This window comes from Acanthisitta chloris, unplaced genomic scaffold, assembly GCF_000695815.1.
Source record: "Acanthisitta chloris isolate BGI_N310 unplaced genomic scaffold, ASM69581v1 scaffold12840, whole genome shotgun sequence".
NCBI classification, from domain to species: domain Eukaryota; kingdom Metazoa; phylum Chordata; class Aves; order Passeriformes; family Acanthisittidae; genus Acanthisitta; species Acanthisitta chloris.
Genome location: NW_008653406.1, coordinates 1 through 12,407, shown reverse-complemented (window position 1 = coordinate 12,407; position 12,407 = coordinate 1). Strand labels below are relative to the sequence as shown.

General features: G+C 40.2%; 1 protein-coding gene across 1 annotated transcript in view; it reads right to left on the bottom strand.

The window, feature by feature from the left end:
• The window catches only part of LOC103808141 (zinc finger MIZ domain-containing protein 1-like), a gene marked incomplete at its 5' end in the record, with an annotated part of 33,451 nt that extends 29,477 nt beyond the window's left edge, over window positions 1-3,974 (bottom strand). The window contains 3 exon segments of the mRNA XM_009080909.1: window positions 1-117; window positions 1,501-1,718; window positions 3,860-3,974. The exon segment at window positions 1-117 is cut by the window's left edge and continues 67 nt beyond it. Coding sequence (XP_009079157.1) covers window positions 1-117; window positions 1,501-1,718; window positions 3,860-3,974 — 450 coding nt within the window.
• Between the last annotated feature and the right edge of the window lie 8,433 nt (window positions 3,975-12,407).

Sequence of the window (12,407 nt, the reverse complement as noted above, 5' to 3'; positions counted from 1 at the left end):
GCTGCAGCTGCAACTGCAGCAGCAGCAGCAGCTGCAGCTGGCTGGGTGAAATCAGCTGGTGGCCTTGTGTGTGGGGGGATCCCCATTCCTGCAGGGGTATTTGGGCCTCCAGGGTAACTAACAGAGAAGAAAAGAAAGAAAGAGAGAATTAAGATGTGCCTGGTGGATTTTATTTTGAATTTTGGTGGAACTGTTCCAAACCCACATATCAATGACTAATGAAAGCCAGCAGGACAGGTAATTAGGTGTGTATAGGAGATACAAGTGTTGCCCAGGTGCAACAGTCATAGGTCTGCCACTGGGATTGCAAGGCACTGTCATCAGTTGTTTTGGGAGCAGTGAACTGCTTTGCAGTGCTGTAGCTTACTGTGAAGAGGAACTGAAATCCTGAAAATTAATGCTCTATTTCCCAACAGTGTAGGGACAGACTGCACGGCAGTAGGAACAGAGAGCTTCCTCCACTATGGTGCATTCATCTACCCCAGTGGTGAATTATGGCAAGTGTTCTTGATATTGTAGAAGCATTCCACCCTGAACCTTAGCAGAAAGGCCAGGAGAGACCCAATGCAATCAACTCTACTGGTTCCCACACAATGTATTTTGCAGTTTCTCCCCATCTCTTCTATTGTTCATAATAGAAACTAAGCTAAATCATGCCTTTCCCACACCAAGATATCAAATATCTTTATAAATATGGGACAGTATACTGTGCCCCTTTTAGAGATGTTAATACAAAGCTAAAGAAACTTTCTGATTTGTTCAAAGTCACTCAGTAGATCAGTGGCAGAGATGACAGGAGAGAATTTCTTGGAGTCTTCACACTGGACTGACTACACTAACAGTAGCAGGCTTTTCAGCAGGCTTTGCAATGGGATCATAAATAGTGGTTTCAGCTAAGTGCACTTACCACCCTTGTTTAGACACAGAAAGTAAAAATCTAACTTATCCCAGGCTATTAGTTTTGGCTTATTTAACTCATGCAGCATTTATTTCCCCCAAATAAATACACAACTCGACCATCTTTCTTAACAAACACCTTCATTTCCGATTCTTTTCAAATTCCAGCTGTGGAATAAGTCTTTGGGCAGATCTATTCCATTGCATAGGAACCTACTTTGCTTAATACTCAAGCTTACTCCTCCATATGCACATAGAAATTACACCATCAATATCTTTCACATCCTGGCCTTATTAAATGTTAATCATTCCTAAGCCTGTGGTCTGTTTAACAATATCTCTTAATTAAAACTTTATTTTGGGGGTTTATTAGAGCTAATTGATTGACCTAAGCCATTTCCATTTACTGTGATGAATTTCTTTGCAGTTTGGGTAGCTGATTTGTGAAGCTGCAAAAGCAGCATGCACTTTGGTTATCCAGCATTAAAAAGCTACTGAGACTTTATATAATTAAAATAAGCCCATGACACTTCTGCCAGGTCACTAAAACAAGCTTCATCAACTATTTATATTCATTTTCCTCCTAACACAAGTAAATCTTACCTGCCACCAAAGCCTCCACTTCCAGGATAATTGGGTCGCCCATACATGCCCTGCTGTATGTATGGCTGAGTGGAGCCTGCCTTGGCTGAAAATTGTTGCTGCTGTCCAGCAAACTGAGGGGAATTGATTCCAGGGTTGCTGGTTGTCATCCCAGAAGCCATGGGATTTCCTGCTGGGTTCATAGGATTGTTAGCATTTGCCATTGGATTTCCCAGCACCTGTGAGAAGAAACATGAGAATAAGGGGCTGTACCTTGAACTACTTCAGGCAAATTAAGTTGATTTGCTGCAGCTGTTAAATTAAAACATAACTACCCTGACTCTGAACTCCAGTGAGCATAGACCTCATTGATGTCTAGGTGTGCATGTCTGGTGATTTCTCCCTTTGCCATTTCCAAACAGGAGATTTTCAACTCGATGGAACCCAAATGAACATGATCATGAAAGAAGTTATGATAAAGATCTGCTACAACTATGCTTTGACCATTCATCTGACTATGAGAAAGGACATGCCTTTGGTTGGTTGGTTTGTTTTGGTTTTGCTTGTTTGATGCAGGACTTTGGAATAACTTGGAAGTATTCAGTCCCACTGCATACTGCAAAGGGTACTACAGATGTGAAAGCCATGAAAGAACACATTTCAGTGGCTTAACCTGTTCTTGAATCTAACTCTCTCTAAAGTGTACAGATGTCTATCAGTTGTTTTATTGCTTCTTATAAAAGAGTCCTCTGTTCTGTTTTCCAAAGGACTTTTTTTGCTTGTCATGTTTTTGTCCAAGTTGCTATGATTTCCATTGACATGTAAATATGACTGTTCATGTATCACCTGCATGGAAACCGGTCTCCTACCTGGGAAGAAACTTAGTAGTCATGATTTTTGCAGAAGACTAAGTCATCAGCTTCAGGCATTTGTGGAAAGAAATCAGTGAGCCCAGCTCATTCCTTTCCCTCGAAGAACATGAGGTCTTACGGGGAAACCCTGACATTCACTTCCATCTGCTCTGAACAGCTACAACCAAGCCTCATGTTCCAGAGTTTCACTGTTCCCTTGCAGTGACTGAAGAAGCACTTTCTTTGTGTCAAAACACTTTTTCCCTTCTACTGGACATTCCTCTGAAGTACCACGAAGAGTTCAAGTAACATTACTCTAGGTAAATTTTTTATCCTTTCCTTTTGTCTTTTTAAGTGTTGAAAGGTTCCATAAGAAACTATATTTTCATATTCTGGACAATGTATAGACTGACATGTTTACTCAGGTGTTTCTCCCCCAGATGGGATACCTTTTAAGATGTTAAAAGAAATCAACAATAATAAATCATGTTACAGATCCTGTAACTGTTTCCTCGTTATTTTTCTGAGAAATATTTTGCCACAACCAGTGCTTACATAACTGCCATGTAAGTATCTATCTGGCTTGGCCCCTGAAAAATATCTTTTTCAAGTAGCCCATAACAATTTTGTTTTCAATTTTCTTACCAAAATTAAAATTAGAACCAAAAGATCCTCAGAAAAAATTTGCATGTCACTTGGTTTGAAAAAGGTAGAAAAGACAGGTTAGCATTATTTACCACTCGCAGTCATAAAAGATGGTGGTGTGTTTTGAACACTTCATCTATGGTATAAGAAAAGGCTAGATTGAGAGCTTAATTTGTGCCACATCCCTTGGAAAGCACACTATCAAAAATAATTGCCGACTTCTTCATAAAGTTGCTTTTCTTTTTTTAACAGCATACTTCAGCATACAATGCAGAAGAAAAAGAGAGTTAAGAGCAGAGAGAACCAAATGAAAATCCAGGAAGTGTGGCTCTCACCTGGAAGCCAGGAGCTCATGCTTTTGCTCCAATGCATATTGAAATATTTTTGCAAAGTCAGGCAGCACCAACAGGAGAGACTGGAGAGACCAGAACCTAAAGTTGGCAGTTTGCACTTTAGTGTGAGGGTAGACTCGGTACTGAGTACAACACAGCCCCAGGTAAAATCAACAACTACCATTTGGTGAATCTAGCTAAAATCCTTGGTTTTAATAAAATAACTCTTCAAACTCAACCTGAAATTTCCAAGAGGTTTGGGATTACCCCAAAACTATGCTTTTTAGTGTTGAAACCATGCAGTGCAAAATATGAGCCAAACCCAAGCCTGACATTTGCGTGCAGCTAAAGGAGTGACTGATCCAAGTTCTCAGACACCTCCTTTCTGATGCCACCAGAGAGCATGACTGAGGGGAAAAAATGCACCAAGTACAACAAAGAAGACAGACACTGTTATTGATCCTGAGAGGACTTTCCAAAAAGCTTTCCATTTTGTAAACATTAGCGAAAATGAGTATTTTAGAGGGGAGGAAGCATAAAACCAGAGCTTACCTGGCTTTGAGAGGTGTTAGTCACACCCCATACTGTGGTGACCACTGATAAAGAGCCTGGAGGCTGGTTGGTATTTTGTTGCCAGGGAACAGAATCATAAGGGAAAGACCCATCACTGCAAAAACAAACATTCAGGAGGGTGAGATTTTGGAAGTTTAAACAGTGAAAAGTTGCTGGTGAGAACAAAGGGATTAACACCTGACATTACCTTAACTCTCCACTCCTCCTTCCATTAGTAGCCTAATACTCTAAGAGGCATAAAGTTGCTTTGATAGCAACATGATCATATCAAACCACACAGAACTAATGAATTCCTTAACTATACTGAAGCACAGGGCTTTGACCATAAAAAGGCCTGTTAGCAGTGAAAGTACAAATAAACTCAGGGGCAGAGCTGCTCAGAAGCACGTATTTTTTGCAATTCGTCTGAAACTCTTCAGCAATCACTGCTTCAGCTGCCTTATATCAATTCAATTAGATTTTGAGACCAGACTGCAGCTCCACTGTCTGCAGTGGGTCCCCAAATGGCCAGAAAAGCCTTTAAAGCAACAGCAGTTCAACATCATTTTGAAAAGTAAATTGAAATTCAGAGAGTGTTCTCCCACACGATGGATAAGCTGCATGCCAAAAACAGTATTAGCTAATCAGCATTCTAGAAAATCAACTGCAGATATACAACACATCTTTCAGACAAATATGTGGATGAGATGATTGGGTTTTTCCATTAGCTTTGTCCACACATACAAGCAAACATTTCTTACAGTTCTTTTCATACAAAACCATTGGTGGTTTCAAAATGAACACAGGATAGGTATGCACCTAGTTGTGTTAAATACAGTCAATCCTAACCATAAAATATATTCCAGTTGAAACTTGCACATTCTCATACTATTAACTTGTAAATTAGATTTCTATTTGCATATATGCACACATACACACAGGTGATCTTTCCTCATCTAAATATATACACACCATTTAATCGACACACACATTGCTCTTTCATTTTCAAACACCATTGACTTGCATTCTACATCAAGAACTGCATTTTTGTCTGGACTACCAGCTACCACTGAAATTCTATCTAAGGCTAACTTGCCTAAAGAGTCTATATAGGCTCTACATGTTCTTTATCAATGTGCTTCAAAGCCTGCTGAGCTGACTTTCCCATGTCCCCAGACAGTACTCCAGGCTTGGACCACCTCTCCTTCCTTTTGTGCTGTGAGCCAAAATCAAGGACTACCTATGTGTTCATTCTTTACCTTGTTTGTACATCTAGTACAAATCATTTAAGAATAGGAATTGCATTGCACAAAGAGTGCACATGCATGCCATAAAACCAGCCTATGTCTCAAATAACAAATAACCTAATAACAGCAACAGCAACTGTGTAAGGCAAAATGAAAGTGAATACATTTCACAAACAACTAGGAAATCTCAAACAAATTCCACAATGCTGTGTCAGCACAACAGCACTATATTAGAACGTAACTGTGAATTTGAACTGACCTATTTGTTTCAAAATACCCTAATTCACTTAAGTAATAAAATCACACAAAAAATTAAATTAGGGAAAAGAGTAATTTCCCCTAACAAATAATTGGAGAAAATTAAAGGAAAGTAGCAATTGTCTATAAGATGTCTGACATGTAATGTTTATCCATAGCGTCCATATAAATGTAACATGCAATGTCTATCCACAGCATCTATATAAAAGTGTGTGAAAAAGGGCATATTGAACACCTTTCAATCACGAAGTCCTGATAGCCCATTTTTCTTTCAAATATCTTCTCTTAGAAGGCCCTCTCATTCAGAAGCTCAGACAATGGCTTCGGTGACTAATATTTGCAAGTGACGCAATGCTTCAGCAAGTCCCCTCCACCAGCATGGAGACAAATGATGACTAACCCAGAATTTGTGACTGCTATTAAGCCTTCCTCTTTTATCCTGCTCTGAATGATGCCTCCTACTTTACTTCCTTCTCTGACTGCTTTTGATGATGTCTGCTCTGTGATTTGTTTGGATATTTATGGCACATATGAGTGTTCGTATACTTCAATGACTACAAAGAAGTTCTCTCCAAGACATAAGCAGTGAAAGGACTCACTGCAGACATTCCTCTCTATTCTCCACTGATGTGTTGTGGATAGGTAATAAAATCTAAGGAACAAGGCAAATATTTTTCAAGTGTGTGAGGAAATAAGAATGGCAGGTAGGAATCAAACCACAGAGTCACTGAAGATTCTTCCAATGCAAATATGCCGTATGGTTTGTACACATACAAACTTTGAGCGGGCAATGCTTTAGTCTGCGGTACAGAAGTTATAACTATTACTTCACTTTCTTTGCCTCCAAAGCATGTTGCTCTTACCCATTTCTCTCTTTTACAGTACACAGAAGAGATTTCATGTATCATTTACACATTGTTTCCAATGGTAGAGTCAGAGCATTTGTTCAGTCGAAGGCTACACTGGGTTCTCAAAGACTACAGTCACTTTGTCCTAATTATAAATGCAGAGTAAATGACTCAATTTTTACTATATTACGGTTAAAATGGATAATACCTCAAGAAATTATACTGTTGACACACAGTGAAAGCCTCCAGCACAATGTACAGGTTAAAATATACCTCAAGAAATTATACTGTTGACATACAGTGAAAGCCTCCAGCACAATGCATGAAATCCAGAAAAAGAGACCAGATTCAGATTTGTGTAGGAAATATTCATTGTGCACATCGAATCACATGACTATCACATTTTCCAACAGAGGAATTAGCTTTAAATCACAGCCATCATTAATACCAGAAATTATGATACACTGAAATACCTCAAGAAATTATACTGTTGACATACAGTGAAAGCCTCCAGCACAATGCATGAAATCCAGAAAAAGAGACCAGATTCAGATTTGTGTAGGAAATATTCATTGTGCACATCGAATCACATGACTATCACATTTTCCAACAGAGGAATTAGCTTTAAATCACAGCCATCATTAATACCAGAAATTATGATACACTGAAATAGTGATAGGTGTGCCTAGCAGAACATGAACTTATATAATACCCTAATATTCACTTACTGCCTTAAACCTCACCTTAGTTACCCAGTGAGAAATACATGGCATTTTCATGGTTTGCGTTCCCCTGAGTGATACTGTGGCCCATCACCAATTACATGCATGTCTGAGTAGCACTTTTGCTGCACTGGATACAGTACCCACCCTTCATCACATGAAGGCTTCTTTGGTTTCAAGCAGTAGGAGATGCTGAAACACGTGCAACTCGGCTAGAGGATTACTTGTCCCTCCACTTCACTCTTTCAACTTGTGTTTCTGTCCTTAAGACAACCCAAAGGAATACTCCCACCATCAAAGGAAAGTCCATGTAAGTACTGTAATGAAACGTGACCAATCCAATTCTCATTTGCAAAAGAGCAGTGGCTTTCTGCTGTTATTATGCAGAGCTGTGAATTATCCTGAAATCCCTTTCTTTGAACTTGAAAATGGCAGCCAATAGAGAAAGTAGCTTCAATGTCTTCAGCCACAGCAAAATGCTGCCCATGACATTGTTCCTGTTGAACGGTACAAGGGTAATTAAGTCTCTCACTGCACCCTGGAGGGCAGTGAGTCGGTTTGGGCTCAGCTGGAGTCCACTAAAAGAGTATTGACTAAATTTATAATAGTGTTAATGAACCTATACATACTGCTGGTCAGCATTAAAGGCCAAGCAGCAGAGGAAGCCATAGAGCAAACAGGAAGAGATGGAGTGAAATCACTTCTCAAACTATGATGTAGTGAAACTGCAATCAAGAAATGAGGAGGGATTTCTCAGCTACTGGCAAAAACCACCCAGAATACAACACTCATGTGGGAGAGGTACATTGGCAGTTAGGTCTAAACAGCTTTTCTTAATCCCAGTACTAGGAAAACAGAACCAGGTAGATATCCAGACTCTTTGGAATAGTTACAGACTTCCTGTCAGACACAGAGCAATAGCCAATAATTAGTTCTAATAAAAGTTGCTTAATAACAAGTGATCACTGTATAGTAAATTGATACTAGTGAATTACTACAGTTTATACATGATTTGTGGCATTATTTGCTGTATTTTCAATATGTTTATGTTGTCATTAAAGCAATTGTGTATGTATCTGATACTCTGTTTACATGTCATCATTGCTTGAGGAAGGAGAGATTCAGACTGTTTAGCAAGTATATGTCCTTAAGCATTGGTACTTCACATGTTGTGGAGGAGGGCAAAGGCTGGAATTACACCTTCACAGTGATTTTCCACATGGCTTGTTGAGTAGTCCAGGTGTCTAAGACACTACCTTTATAAAGCACTTATCTTTGTTTTAAACCCTGAAAATCTATTAACTACTGCAGAAAAGCACCAGATGTGGCTTTCTCAAAAAACTTTTTCATTCCAAGCACTGGCATCAAGTTTCCCACAACTGGGCTTTCAGTGGCTAGTTTCTGTTGCTTACCCTCTGGACAGCTTTACAGTCTTGCAGGGGTCTTTAATATCTCTGAAGCAGAATCATCCCACATGATGGGTAGATGACACACAAAGAACTCACACAATCCTTTAAATCTACTGACTTTATCATAACTTTTTCAGCTGATGCCAAGATGAGCAGGTAATGCCACTGTAACAGTGACTGTCATTTCTCTCGTGTCTTCTTTTGTCACCCACGGACACCTAGTGAGGAGAGCATCTCATGACAAGGCGTGAGGTGTCTGACAGGCTAAACACTCATTTGCAATTACACATGGCCAAAAATCAGAACAGTCAAAATACAGGCCAAAACTGGGGCTGCTGAGATCTGTTCCTGATGGATGGCACTTCTCTCTGTCTGCACTTTGCTCTGCCTCTGGGCAGGAGTGTGCTCAGGGTGCTCAGCACCCCTCGGCTGTATTCTTGGTTGGAGCCTCTAGGTGACACTACTTTAATACAAACTACACCATAACAATTTCCAAACAGGCTCCTTGCTCCCCTCTTTTCCCTTTAAAACCTCATGTGTCTGCAGTGGAAAAATATCACAAAACCCACAAGGAGAACAGGCAATACAGCCCTGGGTAAGTGCAGCGCCAACACGTGCATTTCATGCCCGTATTGTCTCACAAGTTAGGCAGCTTAGCTTCTTTCATTCAGGTTTAGTTTTCATTTTACTTGGATTTATTGAGTGAACATCACTCACATAGCTTTAATTATGATTACGGATTCAGATTGCAATCCTTCTTGATTAGGGCACCACCATGAACTTAGTGTACTCTAATTTAAGAAAAAGACTGGTTTGAATGGTGCAGTGCAAATACTGAATTTGAACTGCCTTTTTGGTACGCCATGTTATGGAACATGCATGAATTTCACCACATTTTTATAAAAAACCCCTAACAACTTCTTTAAAAATAAAATCATAACAACAGACGGAATGCTATTAGTAGTTTCCTGAAACACTAAAACACTCCAGAAGGACTTCAGCTAATTTTTCCCAATTTGATAAGCTAGGAATCCCCAAAAACCTATTCATAAATAACAGATTAAATGGATTTTAATTTTTTTGGTCAAAGTTCCACTGAAAATATCCTTGGCCTTGATTATTAATTAAAAAAAAACCCCATTGTGACACCTGAAAGCCAAAATTTGTTTCCACTTACTGACAATCAAAACCATTTCACATTTGCTTTCTTTTTAAAAACTCCAGACATTTAGACAACTGACTTCTCATCTTTCATTGAGGGTTTTTTTCCAGGGGAACAAAACCAACACCTCACCACCTGAGATGCACACACCATCTTCATGCACCTAAGGTGCTTGGCCAGAGTGTGCCAACTTCAACACTTAAAATTAGTTTTTAGTCTAGCTGACGTATTACTATTAAACACATTACTATTAAAAAAGAAAAAGCCTAAACAAAACAAAACACAAAATTTAACCAAGTTATCTCTTGGTCTTTTGTGCAGTGGTTCCCCTAGCCTGTATAAACCACTCTATGCAATCCATTCTCTGTTCACACAGAGGAATATGGCAGAGCAATGAGACATCCATGTAGAAAGGACATGAAGATCACTTACAGTCAAGCAAGGAAATATGAAGACATACTGTAAAGGTAACAAAGACTAAGTACCTCTGCACATCGGACTGACATGAAGCAAACTAAAAGCTGATGCTGTACACAGGTATCCTAAGGTGTTTACACTAAAGATGAGGAAAAGAGTGTGGTATAGTCAGTCTGTGTACTAATACTGACTTTGGATGGCTAACAACTTTTGACTGATGCCATCTATGTGACGGCATCTATTCCTCAAATACATTCCTCTGTTTTGTAGTATTATTTGAAGAATTTGAATTGCACTGGCATAAATTAAGGCTCCATCCTGTATTTTACTAAACAAACACCCAGGTGTTTGTTTAGTCCCATTCAAATCACTGGGAGTTTTATGTAATATTACAGTGAAAAAAGCCAATTTGGAAGCATTCGTCAAGACTTTATTTCCTCTAGTTCTTAATGGTGTGACTACAAACATTCAGATCTTACAGAGAAAATACACAGTTCCAAAAAACATCACAATTTCTCAAGTCTGTTGCTTTCTCTTTCCAACTAGATGAATATATTCTCTAATCCTTTGGAAAGCTTTGATTCTCCCAACTCCAAACTCACAGAGGATCCATACTTAGTCCTTCTCTAACAGGAAAGAATTACCTCGAGTGTTTCAGTACTGGATGTTGCCTGTACCATGAAGAGGATGACTGAAAGCAGTTAGAAATTTTGTCATTCACTGTAAAAAGAAGGAAGGCTGTTTTCTGGCAAACCATTTGAGAACACAGAAGCATTCTGAACCCCTTCTAGGTGAGCAGACACAGGTGAAGCAGTCAAAAAGTGAAAGCAGCAAGCATTTATCAGCTTGGTGGTTTGGATAGCACCTGCAGCTAGCAGGTGGCTATCACCCCCTGCCTCTGCTCTTTTAAATATCCACACACATTTACAATAACCATTCATGCAGACACACACACACACGAACAATACAGCCACTTGCATGGAGACCAAAACGTCAAAATCGAGCTGGCAGTTCAGTAGGTGATACAAAGTACCTCTGGAAGCTGAAAGCCCTTAACTTCTGTATAGTTCTGAAAAGGCCTGTGAGGCCTGGATGACTTATGACTGCACAGGGTGGGAACACTGCCTTCCATTCCACATTGGGTTGCTACAGATCAGGCTGTGACATGCTTTCTGCTGTGCTTCCTGGCGCCTTACTCTACACACAGTGTCGTCAGTTACAGCCATGCCTGCAAGTACCACGCTGCTCAGCAAGAGTTACTGCATCTGAATTTAACTCCTGAAATTTAAAAAATGCATGAGGCCAGATAATTAGACTGAAAGTTTTCGAACCTGCAACACCCACATCTCGCCTGCATGCACACACAATCCTGCTATGCTACAGATTTCATGTATGTCCACGCACACGTGTGTGCACACAAAGATACAGAGATAACACAACTTGTTTCTGTCCATGTGGAATAAACGATCACAGCTATGCAGGCAAGAAACAAAAATGCTACTGAGACCCGCTCCTGCCTGAGAAGAGGCAGAAGGGGTTACATCGTCTGACATGGGGACTACAGCATCCATCTGATCAAAGGAAAAAAGATTAAAGCATCACACCCAGTTCTATTGTCACACAAGTAGACCATGCAATGCATTACTACAGCCCGGATTACGGTTACAAAATGCACCGGTAACAGCCCTGTTATTAACATGCCACCTGTTACCTTTTTCAAAATGCTGAAATTATCTTATGACCGTTTTCAGCTTGACAAATGCAGTTTAATCTTTATTGCATCTCACAGCACAGACCTGCTTCATCCATGTCTTATTTATCTCACGTGTGTCGGAATGCAACCCCGAGCCCTCAATCCCCCCCTGCCACCAGGCATTCCTTCTGCTCTGCTTTATCAATATACCTGGGTTTCCATATCCGACTGCTCCTTTACAATAAAAAACACACCCACCCAGTATTCTACCATTGCCTGTTGCCTTGGTAATCCAAATGCCTGGGTACTCGCTGATTATCGGCGAATGAGACTCGCATTGTTCACACCGCAGCGCGTCTGCTATGTTAATGTGAGATAATGGCAGCCAGAAGACTCCTTTTGTTCCCAGCTTTGCTGTTTATTCATAGTGCCTGGAGGTCAGCGACTGCTACAACAACCGGGGAAGGAGCCGCTGAGAGCGTGAGCAGATTCCACTTGTGCTTTTGCCTCTGAGACAAGGGGGGAAGGAAACACGAACAGCCCCGCACAGCGAGAAGGGCATCGGGAGGCTCTGCAGTCTGACTCACGCAAAGGTGGCTCGGAGAAAGATGTGATGGACTTGAGAGTTTTTTTTTTTTTTTTTTTTTTTGAATGGAAGCTGATTTACTTTCCCCGACAACAGGCAAAAAAAAAAAAAAAAAAAAAAGAAAACGATTTCTTCGAGAGGCACGGCGGGAAGGGAGGGAGAAAGGGAGGAGGGGGCAGCACAGCATCGCAGCAACTTCATGGGGT